This window comes from Carassius auratus, chromosome 16 (assembly GCF_003368295.1).
Source record: "Carassius auratus strain Wakin chromosome 16, ASM336829v1, whole genome shotgun sequence".
Classification (NCBI taxonomy): Eukaryota; Metazoa; Chordata; class Actinopteri; order Cypriniformes; family Cyprinidae; genus Carassius; species Carassius auratus.
The window spans coordinates 69,495-96,119 of NC_039258.1; the positions used below are offsets into that span (position 1 = coordinate 69,495).

The 26,625-nt window shown below is 34.6% G+C and overlaps 1 protein-coding gene across 1 annotated transcript; it reads left to right on the forward strand.

Moving 5' to 3' along the window:
• Positions 1 to 433: 433 nt before the first annotated feature.
• On the forward strand, positions 434 to 14,045 carry LOC113115651 (protein FAM110B-like). The gene is made up of 2 exons (XM_026283181.1): positions 434 to 617; positions 10,661 to 14,045. The coding sequence occupies exon 2, from the start codon at positions 11,297 to 11,299 to the stop codon at positions 12,593 to 12,595; it is 1,299 nt and encodes a 432-aa protein (XP_026138966.1). The 5' UTR covers positions 434 to 617; positions 10,661 to 11,296; the 3' UTR covers positions 12,596 to 14,045.
• The last annotated feature ends 12,580 nt before the right edge of the window (positions 14,046 to 26,625 follow it).

Genomic DNA, 26,625 nt, shown 5'->3' on the forward strand with positions numbered 1-26,625 from the left:
TATTAATAATAATAATAAAAAGGTTTCAATGAATTATGTCCTCAAACTAGGTTCATAATTTAATATACTTTTTAGATATTAGATACTTTTTTATTTAAAAAAGGATCCAAAGCATATAGTGTCAAATCATGCTAAATAAGGCCACAGAAGATCATCTTGCGTTCAATGAACTCAATCTTTTTTTCTTTTCTTTTTTTTTTCAGGGCAATAACGCTGAAAATGTTAAGTTGTAGTCACCACTTAACTTCTCCATTGAAAGTGACTTTTAAAAACAAACGTACCCTGTGAAATATACTCAACAGGATTATTAAAACGTCTATCTTTGGCTTGATATTTTTGTCGCACAATGCATGTCAGCGATAAACAGATATAAATCTACCTCTTTAAACACTGATGCCTCAAGTTTCAGGTCAATCCCCCAAACTAGCTCTCTCTCTGCTGTGGTGTTTGTGGAGGGCTCAGTTTACACTCATACCTGCCCGCCCACAGTGGGATGATCCCGGCGCATCCACGAGCGCGCGCCCCGTTCCTCCGGCGCTCAGTTCAGTTCACTAACGGTGAGACAGCACACGGAGATTACCGGAGCTTTCACTTCTACATAGAGAGCACGACACACGGTAAGAGCAAATCGAGCACCAGTGAAGAATATCCGATCACATCATTATGCATTAAGCGACTTTATTTTATTCGCGTCATTTATTTTGTTATATTTTCGTGTTCGTCTCGTCATGTGTAAACAAACGGCTTTAGTTTGAAACAACACTGTTCATTCAATATAAACTGTTATTTTCATTTTTTTTTTAAATCGCATTTTAAGTTCAGTTTGGATATGATTTGTTTCCGGTAGGCTTGATAATTGATATCACTGCAGATTTTAGTTAGGTTTATGTGGATATACTAGACTGCTATTTTGGGAGCAAAGTGCAAATTGTAAATTCTGTGCTTTTTATAAGAGTGGTAGCCTAAATGGATGAAGTGAGGATGTTTTTTTCTTCTTCTTGTGAATGAGAAATTGCCAAACAGGAAATGTTTTGAAACAACATTAATGGAGTAAAGATGATAGTTTAGTAAACGAAGCGATTTGTTGCTTTAGTAAATTTGCATATGAGCATGTGTACATTTTACATTATAATGATTGATTTTATTTTATTTTTCTTTATAAGTGTGAATGTAGAGTCTTTAGTACTTTCTTTAGTCTGGCTGGTCGTTAACTTAATGTAATTTTATGTATTTAAAGTTTTTGAAGATTTAAATCTTTTTCTTAAAGGTACAGTGTGCGATTATTGCGCCTCTAGCGGAACCAAACCGAATTGCAATAATAATTACCGGTTGAGTCTAAATTCCCATAAATTCGTGCACTCAATGACACGAAGAAATTACTAGGATGTACCAAATCATTCATACAGTTTAGTCAGGATGCTGACTTTTAATATATTGACCAAAACAATACATTTTCAGAGTGGAAATTGTTGATGCACTATGCATGAACTCTTCTCTCATTTACACTAGACTAGGAAATTTTATAAAAGTTTAAATACCCAAAGTTTACACAGTGCAAGAGTGTTAAATGGTTGGGCTGGTGTTGTAACAGAAGCTTTAAACAAAAGAACAGACTCCACTTCAGGAAAGTGAGGTGACCACATGTGTTTTTGGAAATGACAGATGCAGTAGCCTAATAAAACTCCACTAAGCCAAACAGACACAGTTGTACTACTAATTAAGTCTTTTCTCAATTATTATGGATTTATAGCATTAAGTTTCTGGAGTTAATGGATGGTTAATGCTCACAGCCCTCCCCCACTAAAGGGCTTTATAGGTTAGGTGGCAAACCATGCACTAACTTTCCACAAAGTCAGCAGAATTAACCACTGAGAACCAGTCTAAACACTCAAGAACTAGACCAAACGCAGAGATTTCACCTGTCTTTGAACCATAAGTGAGGTCTCTTCATACTGGTGTATTGTCTTCCAAACCCAAAATAGGATAAACGCGTGTCTGTGGCGGTGTCATCTCTCTGACGCACCGATGCATGTGAAATGTAAACATCAGCATGATGCTCCTCTGCAGCCTGTCATTATCTGTTTATTGAGGTCTAATATCTGCTCGCAAACTACAGTAAAGTCTTTGATATATTGCTGAATGCATTAGATCCAAATTATGACCCAAAATACGGCCATAGACGTTCACTCCAAAAGCTACTAGCATGCTTTAATGCACACTTTTTAACAGTGTCAGACCAGGCCTTGGGACATTAGATCTGAAGTGTTGAAAAACACTTTCACACCCTGCAATGAATATATGTATAAATAATAATACATTGCATATTTTCAATAATATTTTATTATATTACATTTTATATATATACACTTATATATAGTATTTCATATTTTTATATGTATTATATATATATATATATATATATATATATATATATATATATATATATATATATATATATATATATATATATTTCTTTTATATTATTTAATGTAGCTATATATGTGTGTGCTTATGTTTAAAAAATATAAATCTATTTATTTTATTATTTTAAATATATTATTTTGTTATTTTAAATAATTGTATTAATTAATTTAAATTATTTAATTTCATACTATATATATATATATATATATATATATATATATATATATATATATATATATATATATATATATATATATATATATATATATATATATATAACATATACACATACATATGTTTTCAAATATAAATAACATTTCTTATATATTAATAATTTTATAAATGTATATTATTTTTTTACATATATATTTTCATCTGAGTGTATCAATGACAAGATGAATATATTTATATGAATACATTTAATACGATTTTATTATGTGTGTGTGTGTATAAATAACTATCTCTATTTTCTATTTTTATAAAAAAAAATTCAATTATATATTTCATATTATTTATGCATATTTTTCTCTCTCTCTTTATGTTCGTATATTATTTATATAACAGATCTAGATCTATATTATCAGCTCTGCAGCAGACCTGAGCTGCTTTGAGATGAATAAATGTGAAAGCACTGGGGCAGACGGATGCTCATAACACACGAGAGAAGCCCACAGGCTTCATGCAGTGACCTTTGTCAGTTTCCATGCGATCGGCTGAAAGGAAGCCCACGCAAGTGAACCCTATGTAGGGAACACACTTCTCACTATCGTCTCAGTGTGACCACATCAGTCTCAAGTGTTTCATGCATACAGCTGTTTGTTTTATCAAAAGCCCAAATGTTGCTCTTCTTTCAGCCTTGCATTTTCTCCTCAAGTGCAATCACGTATACAATCATTTCCCCCTAAGAAATAATCACATCTATAGTGTTAATGTGTGGCTGCGTGTTAACAGCATGAAGCTCGGGTTACTAATTAGAGGCTGAAGGTTCCTCAAACTAGTCCCTATGATTTGTCCCTTCATGATTTATTTACTCACTGCACTATTAATATTAAATGGACAAATCCTGATGCTATGATGCTCACGGGACGCCTGACAGCTGTGGGAGCGGGTCGCTGATAGTCACACATCCCGTTAATTGTCCCCGGCTCATGCCTCCTGGATCTCTCGTGGCACATGAGGGGCCTGTAGACATCGTTCTGACAGCGCCGGTGTGCACTGATCTTTCCCTTCGCTGGAGTGAGGGGAGATTACGGGCTATTTCTGTGGCACTTTGGGCCTGTTTGTGACCAACGAGCCAGACTAGCGGTTAATGAAAGAGGACAGCTGACAGGTTCAGCGGAGGCTGTGAAGCAAGAGGAAACAGCAGGGAATCACGTGGCCTTTTTTAGGTAGAAAGTGAGTGATCGTGAGTCTGGCTTGCCCTTTATTTTTAAGTTCAGCAGTAAAGGAACAATTCTTTCAAGATCTGAGATATGAAAGAGCAATATGTGAGCAATAAATGCTTCCTTTAAGTTGAGAAAAGAGAATGAGAGAATGGATCACTATTGGTTATTTTTGCATATTTGCATTTATTCGTTTAGCAGGCACTTTTATACAAATAAAACCACACATATAAATACAAGCAATTTAATTAAAATGAAAAATTTACATTTGTTTTAGTTAAATTGGTAGTATATATTTGTACATTTTTTTTTCATAAATATTTATATTGAAGTCATTTGTTTAAATTATTTATTAACTTAATTTTATTATAAATAGAACAAAAATATGCTATAAAAAATGAATAAATAAATTATATATAGTTATATTCACAGTTATTTACAGTTTGTGTGTGTATATATATAAATATATAAGTTATAATACAATTTTTTCTTACATTTTCATATTGACATATAGCAAGAAATTATTTATAAAATGTATTTAACTTATTTAAATATTTTAACCGTAACCATTATTTAACTAGGAAGTAAATCTAAGGTACGTATAATATACATAAAATAAAAAATAATATTCATAAATTATTATAATTTATATATTACTACTACTACCAATAGTAATAATAATTTATTAAAAATTATTAATAAAAAATAATAATATTTGATAAATTTACAACCTGGTTAAATTAAGGTTTTTATATATATATTGATTTGTTAAGTGTTTTTGTGTGGCAGTTGCTGGATTGAGGTCACAATGGATAATCAATGCAGTATCTCTGGTAGTGTTTTGTGTCATTTGCTGTCATAGAGTGAAAACATGGTGCAGGATTGTTGTGGTGCATGACATTTGATGGTTTGATGTTAGACAGGACGACTGGAGGGGTCATGCGTCCCTCCCCATCACCCCATCACCCCCGACCCCCGACCCCTTCCACAAGTCACACTTGTTTTAACACTTGAGTCTGTGGTGACCTCAACATGAGCCTGGCACATCACACTAACAGCCGGACCACAGCAGCTTTATCTGAGGGAACTAGAGACTGGTTAATGTGTTGACTGGAATAAACTCAACTACTTTATCACTTGTGTTCCCTGAGAGCAGATTAAGACTTAACCTTCCCAATGATCCGTAATGTAATCTGATCAGCGTTTGTGCTTGCTCTTTACTCAGTTTTGTGAATGCTTGAAATGTTGCATGTAGATCAGATTATTCCCAGTTAGACACAGATGAGCATGCATAGGCTAGATATATGTATATTAAATACACATTCACATGCACACACACATTAGTCCTCGGGAACACATTTTGTAAAGCTTGGGCACCTCGCCTTTCCTGTCATTGCATGCACAAATCTTGAACATTTTCTCTCAGGAAAAGTAAGTGGTTTCCATGCCCCTTTGTGTTTTTCCTTTACTATAATAGACGTGCACAACCTTTAGCACTTCTCAAGGCAACTCCTTCACTTCCTGTCTGAACTTTCCGGCTCTCATGAATGGATTAGATGGAGAAGCCAGGTCCACATTCACAGGAGGATATTCTGTTTTACTCTGGTGAAATTTATAGCTCTTTATCAGGCCTCTGCGGTGTGAAAAAAAGAAAGAACCAAAGCAGTTTATGACGTAACTAATGGAAAAGTAGGGTAAAGTCCACTGATGTGATGTGTGAACGCCTTAACACAACATCTTAACCCTGTAAAGCCTGAAATAAATGAAACAACAGGGAGAACATTTTTGATTCAGAGCACTTTTTGGAAACTTTCGTGAAAATATAAATAAATTTTTAAAGTTTTTTTTATATTTGATTTATCAAGCTGTTATGATACAGGAAGAATATTGTTTAAAGCTAAACTTTTTCCTTAATGGTTAATTGATAGGTCATTATGCCATCTTTTGTTGTTGTTGTTGTTGTTGTTGTTTAGGACACATTTGCATTTTAACTACACATTAACATTTATTGGTTTAGCAGATGTTTTTATCCAAAGGGCTTGTCACAGACTCAACAATATTCATAGAATACAATACTAGATTTATTAGAAAGTTTATTAGAAATGTGATCCTGTGAATAACGCATAGAAAAAAATAATCTTCAAAAATAAAATAAAATAAATATTTTAATTTAAGTCATTAATTTTATTTTATATAAATTATAAATAATTATATAAAAATTATATATATGGACATATTTGTTTTCTTAAAATTAATATTAAATTTAATGCAACAAATACATTTTCTTACAATTGAACTACAACTAATAAATTAACAATAATGGGATAACTTTTTTATTTTTCATTTTCTTTTTTTGCTTTTCCTTTTTTTTTTCCTTTTTATTCCAATAATGAAAACTTAAGGGTACTTGTTAATATTTTTAATGAAAAGTATAAAAAGCTCAACCTACTGCAGGTATCAAAATAGCTTTCTGGTCAATATTTGCACAATATAATTATAATACACAACATTTTGTTCTCGTTTTCTTGTTTCATTTTTTTTGACTTTCGAGATGAAATATGTTCCTGAAGGCTTTCTGAGACTCATCTGATCACGTGCATTTTCTGACAACCTGCAAATTTGGTTTAAATAATCAAATCCACATTTACACCTGCATTCATCCCTGATCAGTGATGTTGTTAATAGCTGATGTAAATGGTGCCCATTTGTCTGCAGTGATCGCCCATCAAGTCTCCGGCTCACATTTGTGACGTTTGAATGACAATAGATGCCCACCGGGTCAGTTAAGTGTCCACCTCATAATTTGGAGAGGGTTTAGGGGGGTCTGTCATGTTTTTGTGGCCCGTACGCCCGTCCAGCCTCCACCATCATACATCAACTGCATAATAGCACTCAGGAGATGTATGCTACCTCTGCCTTTGTGCGGAGAGTGTTTGTGTCTGTTGAGTTTTATTGTCACGTGTTTTCTTTCTCTCTGTTTTTCTTTCTAATGAGCCGCAGCATTCAGTCCAGCCTCTTATCTCCACAGCCAGAGGCCTCTATTGTCTGTGCCGATAAATAATGCAGGAGCTGGTCTGTGACGGACGTCCTGAGCCTTTTGTGGTTTTATATCGGAGTCCAACACGGGACCTTTAAATGTAATTAGGCTGCTCAGACTGGGTGGGACAGACACATTCTGCACTGTTTGCGTGTGCTTTTAATTAGGAGCGTTGAAGTTTTATCAACTGGATGCTTTAATGCCTGGATTGGAAGTGTTACATTATTCCACAACATTCTAATGGAATGGGATATTTGGAATATTTAACCATTTTTAAATTCATGAATTAAAATTTATTTTGACAAAAAAAAAAGTTTTATTAAGATTATGAAGTATAGTTTTGCATATTATTATTATTATTATTATTTTCTAAAACAATCAGTGAAGCATTTATATTCAAGTAAATAAAATAATAATATATAATAATTATATATAAAATAATTTTTTTCATTATTATTATTATTATTATTATTATTAAAATAGTTCATATTAATTAAATATTTAATCTATATACAATTAAATGAATTTAATTTATTATTTAACTAATTTAATAATTATTATTGTTTTTTTAATTGTTTGTTTGTTTTTCAGTTGACTAAAAGATTAAGGAAATCCACTTTTAAAAAGATTTATTTAAAGTTCAATAAATGCATGATGTTTCAAAATTGCTGTGTAATCAAATAATTGTGATCTCAATAAAATAACCATGAATATGAATTATTTTTATTTTTATTCGAGCAGCCCTATGATGTACATCATTTAAGGTTTAGTGTCCCAGTAAATGTTACACACACACACACAAATAAATAACATATGCTGTTTATGTGACTTTTAAACTTTATAGGCAGTTTGAATCATTTTCCATCCATAATCTAACATATATCAGGATATTAAACCATAAATAAGCTCAATATATTTAGTCAAATGGGTTAAGACTGTCTTTTTTTGGTCGTGTTGCTACTCTACAGTAGATCGTGGCTTTAAATGCAGCTTGACAGAAAACATCTGTTTTCTCTCTGACCTTGTTGGACGACTGTTTTGGCCTCCTCTGCAGGCAGACGGTCTGCCCACCAACTTCACCGAGACGCAAAGACATACCAGCATGAAAGCCAGTGAGATGAGAGGAGGCTGGATTAGCAGGGGTTAATTACAAGCCCTCGAGAGCCACTGCTATTACTGGGCAGTTCAGCCCTCAAAAGAGAGAGGAGCACAGGCGATTCATGTCACTAATTTTATCTCTTTAAAGCCAAAGAGAGTAATACAGTGCACGATAAAAGTGCAAATGCCCTCGCTGATGCTGTGAACACGTGAAACGACTGTAGTGACCCTTACGAAATATACCAATATATTTCTTAAAATATATTGTGATATATTGTAATATATTATTTTCCCTTTTTATTTTCTAGTATTTTATATATTTGAATACATTTAATAATATATTGATGATACATATATTATATAATATATTGCAAAATATACAAATGATTGCCGCTTTCAATATATTGCAATATATTGGGAAACATAAATATATATAAGAATACATGCCTAATATATTACATGATATTTTCCAACATACTGCAATATATTTTTGTTTCATAAGGGGATGTGGGACAGATCTCAGATCAGTGCTAAACAGAGACATTTTGCTTTTAAAAACTTTATTTTGTGTTAGACGCTATATTTTAGATGAGTTATGAGCTTGCAAATCAAATCAAGTTTACATTAAATACGTTGATTGAAGTGGTTCTCTTGAATGAATCAATTGAACCAAATCAGATTGAATCAAATCATCTCAGATCAATGCAAAATAATTTTGTAAAATAGCTATAAAATAGCTTGTATGTATTTATTTAATTTCAGTTTATTGTTTAGAATGTTAGTTTTGGGGAAACTTTGTGAATGTGAAGAAGTTCATTTAATAGTGTTTTACTCTATAAACTAGGCTATTATTAGCTCATGTCCTAAACACGGTGATCCAGCATTCAAATGGCTTTCCCACTGGTTTGGAAAGATCTATATTAGTGAGGAAATGCATTTACAAGCCAATAATAGCCTTAAGTGCACTTAACTGATGTAGACAAGGCTAATAACAACGTGCTAATTATGAAACACACTACTGTGGCTTAATTTGTGCACCATATTTTGATTGCATTAACCAGATTATCCTGATGATTAGTATTGTGCTTAACTCATATTTCGGTAGATGCTGGCTTATGGGGCTGGAAATATAACTAATATTCACAATGTATCTCTAATTCTCTTCTAACGTATATGAGTGGGTTTCAGTAGTGTTTTAATAGTTTATCTTATTTAAACTTAAATAGTTCAAAACTGTGATTTGCATTGTCACTCAAACATGTTTAGGGCTGATCCTACATGGCTTTATTAATGTATTTTAATGTTTTTGTAAAAATATAGGATGGTAGATATTTGTTTATTATTATGCATTGCACATAAATGAGAATAATAGAAGACTGTTCTTATTTTTATTTTTATTTTTTTTACCAAATTCCGAGTCTATTTGGCTGGTGGTTCGTCTAATAAAAACAGTTAATATATTTGTGATATCATTAAATCAAAAGACTGAAAAATAAAAGCCCAATAAGTGTGTTTTCTGAGTTCGTACCTCCTGTTGCTCACTTCTTTTCTGAAAGTCCCTAAATCCAGATCCATCTCATGCTCAACACCTGTTCAGAATTCTTTCCCGGAACTTTCCCAAACAATGGCTGCTTTTCCCGCACTCTCCGACATCTGGAAAATGTTGCAGTTCCCCTTTTGACTGGATTTATAGTGAAGGGCTTCAGAGGGGGTCGAGGTACATGAGAGGTGCTGTATTTGTAGTTTTATCTTAGGGATTTTTTTCTCCTTCAGAATTTGTCTTTGCAGTTATTTTCCTCCCTACTTTAAGTCTGACTACTGAAAAAAATAGAGCTTGGAATTTAGCAGCACACCTGTTTTTAGTTGTAGTAAACGACTGCTATTCATAGTGAAACTGGCAAACAAAGCAAAGTTGTTCCCCATTTACTAGGTCACAAGGACATATTCACTTGAAAATACTGTGTATTGTCTTTTTTTGTCCTGCGAGGGAATATAAAAATAGCACTTTGATGTGTCATGTTTCGAATGTCTTCCTTTTCAGAATCATCCATGCAGTCAAAATGTTTTTAAGCTAGCTTTGCGATCAGATTCTTTGAGTTGTAAGTGCTATTCTTAATGGACTAAAACCACGACGTCATAAAAACTACTCCAGTGTGTTCAAAATTAAATGCAGAAAATGGTCTTGCATCTTAAAGGAAATGTTTTTAATAGGCTGATTTTGGGGTCTCTAAAATATGGACGAAGTCATGCATTATTTAGCAAAGCCCTCAAGGAATGCAAATGTGGCATGTGGGTTAAGCTAATGCTGATGGTGAAGGCCATTACCTCTGCAGTCTGAATGCACATGGTCACAGTTTCCCTTAATAGACTTTCTAAATGCATCTGAGGGTAAATGGGAAAAATTCCTTGTGTAACATTCAGTGTGAATCCAGACTATGTCATGTATATTATGCATATTCATTCAAAGCTAAAATGCACTAAATTTGTACGAGTGAACTGTTATTTAGGGCTAGCTCAATAGGTGAGCGCTGTGAAGTCAAATCAGTCCATGAATAAGCTAATGCAACTGCCTGTGGCCCCAGACATACATTTCTGCCAACTTCATCGGCTCACAAAGGCCTACAGAGACTTCTGTTCATGCTGCCATATGGCCTACGCCTTGGGAGATTGGCTCTCCCTTGAGAAATGCAAAAAAAATAACTCGTTTTTGTTTTCACAGGGCTCTAGGTATAGAAGAAGAAAGACAGGACCTCTGTCTATCAAACTCTGAAGTGCCCCGGTGCCAGCTGTATATGTCAACCCAACCATAACGACACAGGACAATAGAAGCCCAACCCAGAGACGGCTATCAAAAAGCAAATAATCAAGATCATTAGCGCTCTTCCTTCAAGACGACCTTCTCTGAAAAGATTAAGAGAAGAAAGGAACTAAACGAGGAGGGAAAAGAGGCACTGGCAGCTATTTCTGATGCTCTGTGGTGAAGAGAACATCTCATTTGGGATTTAGGGATTGCAGAAAAAGGATTTCCCCATGCCCTGCCCATTTATCCCAATGCCTGAATAAATATTGCATGGAGATATCGAATCAACCCTTTTCCAAAAGCGACCAGTAACGAGACTAATTATAGCAAATCCCAACAGCTAGTCTGTTGCATAAACCTTTCCAGATTCTCAGATGCCTAGAAATCTATATTCATAGGGATCCTATAATTGGATCCCTAAAATTCAGAGACACGTCAGATCTTAAAAGAAGCATCAAACCAGTTGTTTAATCTCTAGAGAGTTTCCTTGTCTTTTTTGGGGCAAGGCAGCTGCTTTGTCCTTTTTAGTTGGATGCATTTTTGCAGAACTCCAAAATGAAGCCATTAACTCCCATTGGTTCACCTTCTCCACTTCGGCTCCTAAACAAGGGGCCTGATTATCTACGCAGGCAGATGGATGCCGGAAGCAGGGGACGTTCTGTCAGTGCCGTAGAGCGACTGGAAGCTGACAAGGCAAAGTACGTCAAGAGTCAACAGGTCATCAACACGAAGCAGGAGCCTGTGTTAGTTCCCTGTGCGACCCCTCCACCGGTGCCCCGTCGCAGCTTCACAGTGTCCACACCTTCAACGCCCGTCCTCCCAGCTCGAAATCAAACGAAGCCTTTCTCTGCACAACTGTTCCCACGGGATGAAAATGAGGACGACTCCAAGAAAGAGAACTGTCGGAATGAGACCGATGAGGAAACCAAGAATCGCAACAATGCAAACAAGCCTCCCGTACCTTCTCTAAGAACTCCGACCATTGCTCCATTAGTTGCTCCACATAGTGCGCCAATAATGCGCAGGAGCAATGGCAAACGCATGCTGCGTCCAGACTCCCTGGTCATTTACAGACAGAAGAAAGAGTGCAAGAGTCCCAGTGGAGGTGGAGAAAATCCCAACGGCAACTTAGAGGTCAAGGGATACAGCTTTGTAAGACGGCTCTTCCAGGGATCTATGCGTGAAAAGAGCGGTGGGAATGAGGCTCAAAAAATGGTGATAAATGAGGAGAAGGGGTCTTCCTCTCGAGACGGGGATTCGCGAATGTCTTGGTCCATTGATAAAGACACTGTCGATGGCGGGAATGAGACCAGACGATCAAGCAAATCCGAGCGAGAGCACTCAATGCCCGAGACACAAAACAACAACATTGGTTTTCAGGAGAAGCAGTCGAAAAACTGCATGATCATCAGTTTACGAAACAGCACGGGGAATGCCAACAATAACGACATGGACCCATGGAAGCCAGTCGTTCCTCAGATGCGATCCGATTTGAAACGCTCCAAGTCGGAATTGAGACTACGCTGTTCGCTAGCCATGTCCGAGCAGGAACGCTTCTTCGACTACTGTGGATTGGACCTGGATATGGTGGAAAGGCTCGGACCGGAGAACTTTTTAAATGGGGCAAGTTCAGTCGACACGCTCTCGCTGCTACTGAGGAGCGTCGGAGGCGGCGGCGGCGGCTCGGAGCCCAGCGAGTTTTCCCGACACTCCGGTGAAGGACTTTTCCAGGAGGAGCTTGCCGAGCAGATTCCTACAGGTGTGTCCATTATTGAGAGAAATGCACGGGTCATAAAGTGGCTCTACGGCTGTAAGAACGCAGCCCAGGAGGGTCCTAAAGAGTCTACCGTTTGATCATCACAGTGACCAATCCTGGGACTTTCTGGAGCTGTGTGGAAAACTACGCTGTATTTATTTCACATGAGACATTGTATTTAAGAGATCTGTTTGGCTTTTCACAGCCAGTACGAGAACATTGATGTTATTTTGTGCAAGTCGCATATGAAGCTGCAAACCGACACTTCCTTTTATGACCTACACTGTGGCTTTGTTGAAATCGCCCCCTATAACCTCATTCACTATTAGTTTACTAATATAGTCCACTCGAAGGAGTGGGTGAAAACAAATGAGCAAATTTGAAGACTGAATGTGGCTGTGGACTCTTCTGATGAAACTCGTAAATTAATTTGCTGTATTTCTCACATTGTACACGGCCTGTACACTCATTATTACGGTGCATTATGGGATTGAATGAGTACATGTCCACTACGGTTTCAGACTAGTGCACTATAGCGTGTAGGGGGCAATAATGATATATATTTAGCAATTTCATCTCCTGTTCTCTATAAATAGAAAGTGTCATGAGTCTGACCTGTTACTTCTGTTTAGAAACGAGTGTTATTCATTGAGCGTAACTTAAAGAACGTGTCATCTGATTAATAATTTAACATTGCAAACCACTAAGCTTTTTCTCTGGGGTTGGGAAACCGATGCATGAGTGTTAAATGAACCATGTGTACCTCATTTCCAAACTGTCCCAGTTTAGTTTGTGTGTTGCCTTTTTTCCTTAAACGCAGGCGTTGGAACAAACACACAGAGGACCCCTGTGGGGATATTAATGCACTGAATTGGAGAAAGAGATCTGGGAGCTATATATCCTGCTATGAAACATATTTTGAACGCCGAGTGTATGCAAAGAAAAATGCAAGGCCTTAAAAAGAAACAAGATTTTGAGTTTTATTAACTTATGCCAAAGAAATGTGCTGCGTACTGATGTACAATATGTTCCAAACCCTATTGAGCCGCCTTGAGAGAATGACGTTCACAGAGTTTGATTTTAGCATGTTGCTAAGCTAATAACTTGGGAAATACTGGGTTAAACTGTGTTTTTAGTAATATTTTTACAGTACAGAACAGAATATATTCAGTGTTGGGAAGGTTACTTTGGAAATGTTATAGGTTACAGATTACAAGTCACCCTATGTAAAATGTTTTACAATTACTTTAGTAAAGTAATGTAACTGATTACTTTTCTAAAGTTCTAACAATGTTTCAAACTGTGAATCGTTTTGAAACACAGTAGTATTTAACACTGATTACTATCAGACTGTCAAAATCCTTCTTCACTAGAATTAAGATGATAATAATTACATTTTAAAATCCGACTTGAGTTCGCTCTGAGTTTAAATACAGATTTAAAATCATAAGAAATCGTTTAATAGCTGAAACTGTTTTTTAAATCAAATCTTTGCATAGCTATGGCAGGAAACTAGAATCCAACAATGCCTTGGACAACCATTTAATCTAAAAAATAATTATAATAATAAAGCATATACATAAACCCAAATAGGAAATAAAATAGTTATCAATTAAGCATGTGTCCTATTCTGTGTCGTAAACCCCTGAAGCATTGGTGTCTCATATTTTAGAGCAGTTAATGCATTTTGGGAAAGAAATCAATCAAATCTGTATGTGTGTGAAAATAGTCATATGTTAACTCGCTTTGTAACTGTAATTGAATAACAGATTACAGTAACATTTATTTTGTAATTAAATGTAACTAACTACCCAATACTAAATACACTTATAAACAACACATCTTCCATCTTTGATTTTTTTTTTTTTTCTGTGCATTTAAGAATTACCATTTTTCATAAAAGGATGCATGATGTGCAAATTTGGTTTTGGCCGAAACTCGAATTGCACAAGGCTCTGTAATTTTGCTCTAAACAGCGAATATTCATTTCTGAAGGGGACCAAAGGTAACATTTTAAGGATCAGTCATGGATAAACCAGTACTCTTGGTAGCCGCTCAGTAGGTTTTGGAACAACCGTAGCTGTCTTTTACCATACCTACAACATGCAAATGACTCAATTTCATTACCACATTTGTGAAACTGCATCTATGGGTAAATACGGTAATGCTAAATTATGGTTTTTGGATAATTTGTCTTAAATGCAAATGACAGTTCCTGTGGCAAAGCATGCTTCAGTACGCACTTGATCATAATGTTTCTGTGTTTTTTATAAAGTAGAGGAAGACATAACAGCGAGAGACAGTGTGGGAGACGCTGATGTGTTTTTATATTGAAGAAGACCTTTGAAAGCTCCTCCTGTCTGAATGAATCAATCAGACACTGATTCTCTTTGTCGGTCGGAGGCATTAATCAATCTCTATGATACCACTGATAAATGAAGCACAGGTCAGACTGCGGTCTGCAGAGAAAGAACTGTGATCTTTCCTTTCAAACTTTTTCATCCCCAACGTCCAAGATGCATTCAGTCTTCCAGAGCACCCCAAATCTCTCTCTTGCATCTTTAAATTCTATCTGTATATGTTTCTATAAAGAAGAATTTAGATTTCAACCCAAAGAGATATTACAGAGAAAGTCCTAATAAAATCCTATTTCTGAACAACTGTATGCATTTGTGTTTTGTGTCGGTATAATCTAATTGAATGCAAAGAAAATGTGTTTGCTGCTTAATATTTTATATAATAAATTAAATTCAATAAACATGATACATTCAAAAGTAATAAAACATGACAGTAAAGATAGTTACAAAATATTTCTAATTCAAATAATTATTGTTCTTTTGAAATTTCTATTTATTAAAGGATCACGAAAAATTACATGTATCAGTTTTCACAAAAATATGAAACGAATAATAATCAAAAAAGTTTCTTGAACGGCATATCAGCTTATAAGAATGATATCTGAAGATCACGTGACGCTGAAGACTGATGCTAAAAATTCAGTTTTGATAACAGAAATAAATTACATTTTATCAGGTATTCACATAGAAAACAGTAATTTGAAATTGCAATATTACTATAATACAATATTACTGTTTTTACTGTATTTGTATTCAAATTAATGCAGTCTTGGTGAGCATATGCATGAAACAATCACTGGAAATTCATGTTTCTCTATAAATAAATTCTTAGCAGTTATCATTGCCAGCTGCTCAGGTGTGTCATATTTCCCAAACCAGGCAAGTGTTGAAGGTGTGGAAACTGTAGATGATGTCATTGGAAATAAAAGTGATTGCATGGTCCAACTGTGTAAAGCTATAAATCTAAATACTCTGAAGTGAGCGCTGCATGCCAGCACAGAGCTGATGATTACACACTAGTCAGTCTCCGATTTCGAACACACACACAGGAAACACACACAACTCAGTTGTTAAATACATCTTGTGCATGATAGGAAACGACATACTTCTGAACAGCTCTTCGTCCTACGTCTCAGCTCATTTCTCACTGAAGCTCAAGTGTCTGTTATTCTGAAAGAATGCACACAACATGCAAAGCAGTACTGGATATGAAAAACATATTCCTGTGTTAAACAGTGTATTCAGAGAGTGGGACTTGATGTTATCAAACTGGATTTGATTGGTCAAAAACAGACATTATATTATTCAGTCATTCTGAAATGCTTCAGCTGTTAAAGGCAGATAATTATTCTGAAGAAAAAGTTTTATTATGACCAACTTACTTATTTTATTATTATTTGTAAATCCATGTGAACATTAAATCCAGAAAATGAAAACAAATACCTTCATTTTGCATGGAGGCATTGATTAAAAGTGTTATTTTGTGCGTCAAAAGACATTGGTATTTTAAATGCATGCATGTTCTTTTTAATCATGAAATAATGAAAAATGTATGCAGAAATGTATATTATATGTCAGTATGATTTTTCTTCTTTTTTTTAGAAGAAGTAATTTATATTTTTATTCATCAAGGACACATTAAAGTGACAGTAAAGACATAATTTTACAAAATAGTTCTATTTTAAATAAATGCTCTTCTTTAACTTTCTATTAATTTTACTATATATTGACATAGAAAAGAGTTATTTTAAATTATAATATTTGACTTGGTGATCCTATTTTGTCGGTGTGGTCGGGTTACCCTCTTCCTCTCTTTCCTCTCTTCAGACACACATGTGAATGAAACAGCAGTTCTCTTCCTGACGTTCAAACGCTGTGGCCTGCTGTGACATCCTGTTTTTGGTCCCGTCCGTAGTTTTTTCACACGTTTGCTTATCAAACAGCTCCTCTCCTCCCACAGCTGCTCTGGGGTGGACGGGTCCACAGATCATGTTTGCAAACCTCGTCTCGGTCTGACCCATGCAACTTTATCTCCAAGTGTGATGTCAGCGAAGTCAGGATTCACAAATTTAGCCACGGCAGACTGACTCAACCCTGCTTTCTAGATACTGGAATGTGCATATAAAAAAGTCGATAATAATAATAAATAACAACCTCTTTGCAACAGTAATCATCCATTTTTCATCTGGGATGAATGTCAATATATCTACAGTACAGACCAAAAGTTTGGAAACATTACTGTTGTTAATGTTTTTGAAAGAAGTTTCTTCTGCTCATCAAGCCTGCAGTTATTTGATCAAAAATACAGAAAAAAACAGTAATATTGTGATATATTATTACAATTTAAAATAATAGTTTTTAAATGTATTATACTTTAAATGGTCATTTATTTCTGTGATTCAAAGCTGAATTTTTAGGATCATTATCACATGATCCTTTAGAAATCATTCTAATATGATGATTCATTATCAAAGATGGAAACAGTTCTGCTGCTTAATATTTTTTCAGAACATGTGATACTTTTTTAGGATACTTTGATGAATAAAAAGTAAAAAACAAAAACAAAAACAACAACAACAACAAAAAAACAAAAACAAAGAAGCTATGTTTTTAAAATAAATAATGTTTTTTTTTTTTTATAAAATCAATAGTTTTATTCAGCAAGGATGTGTTAAATTTATAAGTAAAGAAAATATATTAGATTTTTTTATTTTTATTTTGAATAAATGCAGTTCTTTTGAACCTTATCTTCATCAAATATATTAGACAGCAGAACTGTTTCCAACACTCATAATAAATCAGAATATTAGAATGATTTCTAAATGATCATGTGATCGACTGATGTTACATGTGACACTGAAGGCTGGAGGAATGATGCTGAAAATTCAGCTTTCATCACAGGAATAAATTATTTGAATAAGTATATTCAAATAGAAAACTATTATTTTAAGTTGTAATAATATTTCACAATATTACTGTTTTTTCTGTAATTTTGACCAAATAAATGCTTGCTTGAAAACTTCATCAAAAACATAAAAAAAAAATGTAATGTTTCAAAACTTTTGGTCTGTATGGTTTTTAGTAATTTTTATTTCAGTTTAAATATTTTGTACATAAAGTTAAACTAAATCAAAAATGAGAAATCTTTCCTTGCTGACTGACTAAAAATAAAATAGGTTAAGTTTATTTCAAGTAACAAAGGTGCTAGTTGACTATAATAACCCTATATTTTTATGAGTAAATGAACTACATATTCAATAAAGCATTGCAAATAATGGAATAAAAGCATTTTAGTATAGTATAAAAGCTACTGAATATCATCGCGTACAATATATTTGATGTTCACTGCAAAATATTAAAATATAAACACATTGCAGCACTACTTTTGACTTTTGACTCATATGCAGTTGCAAAACATGTTTTTTATTTTAATATTAATCAAGAATGTGAAATAATTATTTATTAACATAGATAACATACATGTTTTGCTCAAAGAGCTCAAATAAGGCAACTTCCTGATGAAGTATAATGTTGTTTAAAAGCAGAAGAAAGCAAAGGCAGATGAAAATAACTAAAGTAGAGGGATATATAGATTAGCACTTCCTGAGCGGAGCTGACGTTTAGGGTATGTTTGCGTCTGATGCGGGTGTCGTGGGTGGTCTTGTAAGCACCGTAAAAGCACAATTATACAGTCTCAGGCGCATTTAACAGACAAAGAGAACGACACACATCTGAACTCTGTCTGAAAAACCTTCTGGGTTCGTAAGACAAAGCGTGCCAAGATTTCCACTCTCATTGTGCCACGGCGGTATAATGAGACTCTGTTCACAATCGCCCTCGTGCACCGTGAGGGAATGTGCATCGGGGTTGTGAAGTGTGCCAAATCTGGCCTAATTCTTCTGGCCCAGCAGCTCTGATATGCCAGAGCCGTGCATGAGTCAGAATGATCTGTCCCTCCATCGGCATAAACAGGCGGGATGGAGGAGAACCTGTCCTGGAAGAGGCCTAAAATAATTCAGATGAAAATAATGCATGATAACAGTGTTGCAGGAAGACTGGGGGAGAACAAACCTGCCCTGAACACAACTGCAACAGGAAGAAATATAAACATGCACCTACAAAAGAAACAGTCTGAGCCTAAAACATTTATGTGACATTTATTACTTACACAATACATCACAATTTAATATTGACTATCCATAGATTTAAGACCTTAATAAATGATGAAGCTATTTAAAAGTATGGGGTTCATAAGATTTAAAAAATGTTTTTATGAGTAATGAGGCTGCATTTATTTGATTAAAAATAGAGTAAAAATTGTAATATTCAAAATAAGTGTATTATTATAAGTGACATTATTTTTGATAATGAAAACAGATGCTACTTTATACTTCTGTGTAAAGCGTGATACAATTCGATTAGAAAGTTCAAAAGAACAGTGTTTATTTTAAATTAAACAACATTTACTTTTAGATTTCCAATCTAAAATCTCGACAGTAAAAATGCCAGTATAAAATATTAGTATAAAAAATAAGTTCCTAATATCATAGCAATCTTTGCACGTGTGCGAAAGCTTCAAGACTTAACTTGGATGGGCTTTGGAAACCTAAAACTCTTGGGGGTTTCTGGGAGGGTCTGTTTCGGAGCTTCACAAAAAGCGTCCGAGCGCAGGAGAAGATCCGATGGCAGCAGAAGGTCATAAATCAGAGGACAGGCCTTTTCACTTCAGTCTGTGAGGCGTAACCTCACTTCTGTGGGGTCAGAGAGAGAGAGAGAGAGAGGGGCTCTGTGGGAACATGGCAAGTGAATTACGGCTCTTTGTAATGACCTCCTGACATCAGGACAGACCTGAGAATGAAGGGCAGAGAGTGGCTGGTGGAAAATCACAGGAAAACCTGACAAAAAGTTTGTTTATTTGAGGTTTTATGGATCACTATATCTTATTTTTAGACAATATGTAAAAAAATAAAAAAAATAAAATGATTATTTATTTATTTATAGTTAATTATTATGTTTTAATTTTTTCTTTCTAAGTTTTGCAACTCTCAATTCCTGGACAATATAGTGAATAAAATATGTGAATAAAAAGTTTATTTAATTTATTCCGCATATCATATTTAGCCCTCTGATTTAATGTAGCAAAACAAAAAAAAAAAAGTTTTTTTTTTTTTTTTAAACAATACGTTTATTTAAATATATATATCCAATGGCTTCTTAAAAAATGTTAATTAAAAAAAATATTTTTTGCACATATTATTATTTATTAGTATATTACTGTATTATAACGTATAGAGACCTTGGGCCCTATTTTAACGATCTGAAACGCAAGTGTCAAAGCGCGAAGCGCAAGTAAGTTTGTGGGCGGGTCTCGGCGCTGTTGCTATTTTCCCGGCGGGATAAATGGCTCTTGCGCCCGGCGCAAATCTAAAATGGGTTGGTCTGAAGTAGCTTCATTATTCATAGGTGTGGTTTGGGCGTAACGTGAAATAAACCAATCAGAGCGTCATCCAACATTCCCTTTAAAAGCAGGTGCGCAAGTTCCATTATGGATTGCTATTATTATGGCGTATTTACCAGGCGCACGCCAGGAGCGGTTCACAGCCGAGGAGACTGTTGTTCCTTTTTTGCGCTGATCCGCCCAGGGAGCGCAAGTTCATTCACTAGTTTAGCGACGTGCTTCTGTGGAGGGAAAAGCGCGCTTTGCGCGGGTGCAAAATAGGAATGACACATGCGTCGGTGTACAAAGTCAATTGCGCTGGGTGCAAGATAGGGCCCCTTGTCTTGTAACTATACTCTAATTACTATTTTGAAAATGATAACATGTTAAATTACTCAGTTATATAAAAGTAATCAAATTACAGTAATGTGTTACTAAGTAATGCGTTACTGCACAACACTGGACACTTCTACAGTAAACGTATCAGAAAGACACATTTACAACACGCTGCAGAGGCACAAACAAAAGCAGGAATGGTATCAGCTTATGTTTAAAGAGTTTCGAGCTGTGTAAATCTGGACGCGAGGAAAGCCAGACTTTGATGTTATGGGGGGTAAAAAGCCTCAGGAGTAACACGATGCTTAACGTCTCTGTACAAGCAACCCTGAGCAATCTAGTTAAAGTTTGTGTATAAGTCCTGCATGCAAATCAACAAGTTGATTCCATTACAAATAAATCACATTACTGTGTTCCATGTTTTGTGTAAATCAATATCCTTGATTGTAATAAAAAAAATAGAAGTGGTTTGCCAGGTCTGCCATGGAGCGTTTGCCATCTGTGGAGATTTAGAGACTCCAGTGAAGTGGTTGAATTACACTGTAGAAAACCAGGAGGAACATCAGGCCAACAGCTGTGCCATGTTTAGTCCATGTTCAATTCACTATACCTTGACTGAACCATGAACACATTATTTCAAAAGTCATGCCTTCATCTTTCCCCCCTTAAAGCATTTGTGCAAATGTTTCATCTGTAATGATGGTGATTTGAACTATTGCTATACATCCATCCAACTGTTAGGGGTCAGAAATATATTTGCAATGCCTTTGAAAAAAAAGCATCTTCTGCTCACCAAGGCTGCATCAAAAATACAGTTAAAAATGTAATATTGTGAAATATTATTACAATTTAAAATAACTGGTTTCTATGAGTATATATGTTAAAATGTAATTTATTTCAATGATCAAAGCTGAATTTTTAGCATCATTACTCTTCAGTGCCACATGATCTTCAGAATGCTGATTTGCTGCTCAAGAAACATTTCTGATTATTATCAATGATCGAAAACAATTTTACTTTTCAGGATTCTTTGATGAATAGAAAGTTCAAAAGAACAGCATCTATTTGAAACAGAAATCTTTTGCAATATTATAAACGTCTTTACTGCTACTTTTAATATATTTAATGCAAACTTCAATGAATAAACATTTTAATTTCTTTAAATAAAAGCATAATTGACCACATTTTTTGGATACTGTATTTGGTATTTTTCATGCAGAAACATCTATCTATCTATCTATCTATCTATCTATCTATCTATCTATCTATCTATCTATCTATCTATCTATCTATCTATTTATCTATCTATCTATCCACAGCCGTGTTGGTCTTCATTATACTTGGTATTGGATCAAAAAGCAAACAAGTGCTTTTTCATCACCCACGCACCCAGAGTCTGATGAGCCTGATTATAAAGTGCAGTGATGGGCAGCTGGATCTCCATCTAATTTACGTCTGCTTGTCCTTCTCTCTGTAATTGTGAGCCGTTTTCATGGGGGAAGAGTCAACAGTGCTGTTCCCACACTCTACGCTGGGCTTTAAGGGTATTTCTCCCGGGATCAGGTACTTCTGGGAAGGTTAACGGGAGATTGGGGAAATTAGCCTGCTTAGCTCCAAGAGCTGGAAAACGTCCATATGTTTTCCATGGGAAGAGCATCTGTGTTTGTTTGTGTGCACATGTGTATCCCTGCTTGCACTCACGGCGTGTGTAGCGCTCCAGTGAGAGAAGACGCATCAAAGACTCGCTGGGGTGTGACCTCGCCCACAGTTTTTGGGGCGAGCTGTTCTGTATTTAACCCTGGCCAGCGTGACACAGTCGTGCATCCCTCGGCCACAGCGCAGAGCTTTAAACAAACTTGCTTTATCACGATCACAACACGTTTATATTATGGAGCGGCGGTGCCATTTGATCCATGATGAATGAGATTCTCCCTTCCATCTGTGGCAGCTATAGGTGACTGACTCCTGCAGATGCTCTTCAAAAGGACCATTTGCTCTGTATAATGAGACACACATCAGCTGTATAACTGAGGTTAGGGAGCTGCCTAGGTAGGGAGTATTTTTAGTAATCACAAATGTTAGTACCTACAAAAAGGTAGGCAGCATAAAGTCACACCCAGTACAATGCATATTTACACTTATGAATTGCAGATTAATTTTTAAGGATTATTTTATGAATAAAAAACAATTTATTTGAAATATAGATATTTTGTAACAAGCTTATACTGTCACTTTTGATCAACTTCTTACATCCTTGAGGAATAAAATGTACTAATTTCTATTCCTCTTAAAAAAAAAAACAATAACAAAAAATCTACTGACCATAAACTAGTGTTGTTATTACACTATGGGTTCACAGTTTTGAAAGACAATTTGTCAATTTTTTTAAGCTTCAAAGTGGAATAAAAATAAGCAAATTAAATGATTGATTAAAAAAAGAGATTTTATGATAACAATTTTATTTTAATGGCTTTTTAATGGCTTCATTTTCCCATTTTTTTAATTAAATTTTAAATATAAACATAGATTATTTGAGTGCAGCCTTTTTGTAAGCTGTAGGCAACAAATTCTTTAGCAGTGCGAGTAAGATTTAATTACTTGCAACCAATTTCCTTTCCTTCCTAAAACAAGCCTTTTTACAGTACATCCATAATTCCCTAGCTTCTGAAATTACACTTGATGTATAGTAAGACTTTGCATTTATGTTGTAAGAAAAAAAAAAAGAGAAAAAGTTTATCAATGCATTAGGGTTAATAACATAAAATGAACCACATTTGAAGAATTAAACCTGAGCTGTGTGTGTATTACTTCAGGGTCAGTTACCCTGAGGAGAAAAACACCACACGCACTTAAGAGCTCAATGGCAATCATATCAGCCACATTGAAAAAAGACCTGTTATCTCAATCTAATCTGTCTACAACCCAAACAACAGACTGCTGTCACCTGAAGCCTTTCAGAGACCCTATAAACACACAGGGTGTGTGAACACCTGGACATAAATAGCCAATTATGCTGATTTCTAATGAGCATATCAGCCAAAAGAGTGACCTGTGAACTGTCTTCGTACTTTCTGAATAAACATCCCGGGGTGATTTTCATATCAATGCATCACAAGTATTCAAATACACTCAGGCTGGTACCTCACACCAGAAATAGAGACATGGGAGCTGAAGTCCAGAGGAATTTCATGATGAACTCTATTTGTAATGACTTGTTGCTGACAGTCCGGACAGGAGGGAATGTTTGACCCTGAGCAGATCACGCTATAGGTGAAAATAGAGGCAGATAGTTGAGATCTTCCCTCTGTTTAATGGCGTCTAGTACCAGGCACTGCCAAGTAAAGTGTATATAAACATGAAAAAATCTTCTTTTAATCCTGTCTAGATCGGCTAGCTGTACGGTTTTGAAATACCATGTCCGTTTATTGATGCAGTGCAGTGTGGAGTACCTCAAGGCTCAGTACTAGGGACATTATTCTTCACGCTTTACATGTTACCCTTGGGAGATATCATCAGGAAACACGGTGTTAGCTTTCACTGTTATGCTGATGATACTCAGCTCTATATTTCTATATGGTCTGGCGAAACATACCAGTTGAACAACTAGCAGAATGCATAGTTGATATAAAAAAACTGGATGTGGAGTAATTTCTTACTGCTAAATTGTGAAAAAACAGAGGTGATAATTATAGGACCTAAAAACTGTGCGTTTAATAAACTAGAACACTGTCTTAAGAATTAATGTTAATTCTTCGACATTAGTTAAGAACCTAGGTGTGGTATTTGATAGCAATATTTCCTTAGAAAGTCACGTTTCTAGCATTTGTAAAATTGCATTTTTTCCATCTCAAAAATATATCTAAATTACAACCTGTTCTAAATGTTGTTTTAGCAGCATTAAACACTCCAGTCATTTGACTGGTGTTAGCCCCATAGTGTATTTTTATTATAATTGCATTAAATTGTCCCATAATGGAAAAGTTTGTTTCTGTCAGTGGTTAGGGATTATGTTAAATGTCCTGTCACTATTGTGCTACTAGGTCTCATTTGGACTCCGGGATCCGGGGGAAGGGGATTTTAAGTTATATTGGCAGCACGGGTGCAAAGTAAAGACAACATCCCAAACAGCTGTAGAAACAGTAAATGGACACCAGGTGGATTTGGAGCGGTGGGGAGAGGGTTAAAGACACATTCACATCCTGAAATACAATAAACAAACACACAACAGGCTTCATCATAGCCAATATGTCAGAAAACGAATTAAAACTAACAGTTCCAATACCTGCTCCCTACAACAAAACAATTGTTATGTTCAGGCAAGTTGACATATCAGGAGTTGACTTGCATATGTAAAATAAAATAAAATAAAAAACTGTCATAGAAGACAGATCAAGCTCATTATAGCGCCCCTTCAGACAATACTGAGAATGCAACACAATTCAGAACAAAATATTGATGATGCATAAATGTTATAGCTCGTTGCATATGCTCCAATATATGCTATTTTATTTTAGTCTTATTTATTTATATACTATTATAGTATTTATTAATATTTTGAGTTAACTTTTATTTTAATTTTTAATGTGCTTTTTATTCGTTTTTTTTTTAACTATAACTTTAATCAGGTTTTTTTTAATAATGTATTTTAAGCTTTATTTTTATTTCAGTTTTAATTTTATTTTACCTTAAATTAATTTTTTCTTTTGTAGATTTTTAATCTAATATAATTGTTTCATATTAATTCCTGTTTAATAATTTTATTTAATTTAATTATTAATATTTTATGTATTATTTAATTAATTTCAGTTGAAAAAATATTTAATAATTTAGGTTTAACACTAACACTGACCTGTTCCCATTTCAGGCCTGTACATGCAGTATGTAAGAGTGCATACATCAATATTCATGTTCATGGGCAATACATAAATAACTAAATCAATATTGATTTTTGAATGAGTGTCATGGGAAAAAAAAGCTCACCTCCCATGATTCCCATTTGCTTCCCATCAAGCGTCACCCAGAGTCAGACGTCTACAGTAAAATTGACGAATAACATACAGACAAATCAATCTGAAACATTCTCAGCTCTCTTGCACGTAAATAGGTCACATAAATAACTTACAAAGAAACATGCTGATTGTATCGCTTTAGAAGAGGTTTTTTTAGGAAAAGTTTGTGCCAATTCTCACATTCGAAACTTGTTCTTCAGTCTCATATAAAATTAGGTTTCAAAAGCTGGTTTTCACAGTAATGCCGATATGTGCATGAACGTTCCTCCCTTTATTTATTTTATGTCCTAATAGTATTAAAATTAAGCACATTTAATTACAATTAAGCACATTTATTATTACCATTATGCATTTCAAACACACACACACACACACACACACACACACACACACACACACACACACACACATATAGTAAAAAGATACTGTAATACAAATAAAATAATTATATATTTGCATAAACTCAGCACAACAAATAATAATACAATAGATTGTTTTGCATTACAAATTTGCCTAATTGTTATTAATGTGTGAAAATGTTAAAAAGAATGATAATGATACATGATACAAATATATATAAATATATATATATATATATATATATATATATATATATATATATACGAAAATATAGTACAAATAATAAAATATGAATATTATATATTTTGTTTTTGCATGACAAATTGTTATTAAAATAACATCAACATGCAACAATAATAATAATCATCGTAAAATATGTTTAAAAAATTATAAAAAAACAAAATCTAAAAATATCTACATAAACTTAGAAGAAAAAAAATAAAAAATTATTTTATTTTATTTTTTTACATCTTTTACGTCTTTTTTGATCTCAGTTTATTTTTGATTCATGGGAAAGTGCTATTCATAAGCCCTTCCAGGCCTTTTCACTTTCCCTACAATTTGGTTCAGTTTTAAAATGTCTTTAAGCATTACGCTTGTATGTTAAGCGGGGGGATGAAAGAGCCGGT

Excerpts from the sequence above, each read along its gene's own strand:
- LOC113115651 (XM_026283181.1), top strand. The coding sequence starts at position 11,297 with ATGAAGCCATTAACTCCCATTGGTTCACCTTCTCCACTTCGGCTCCTA.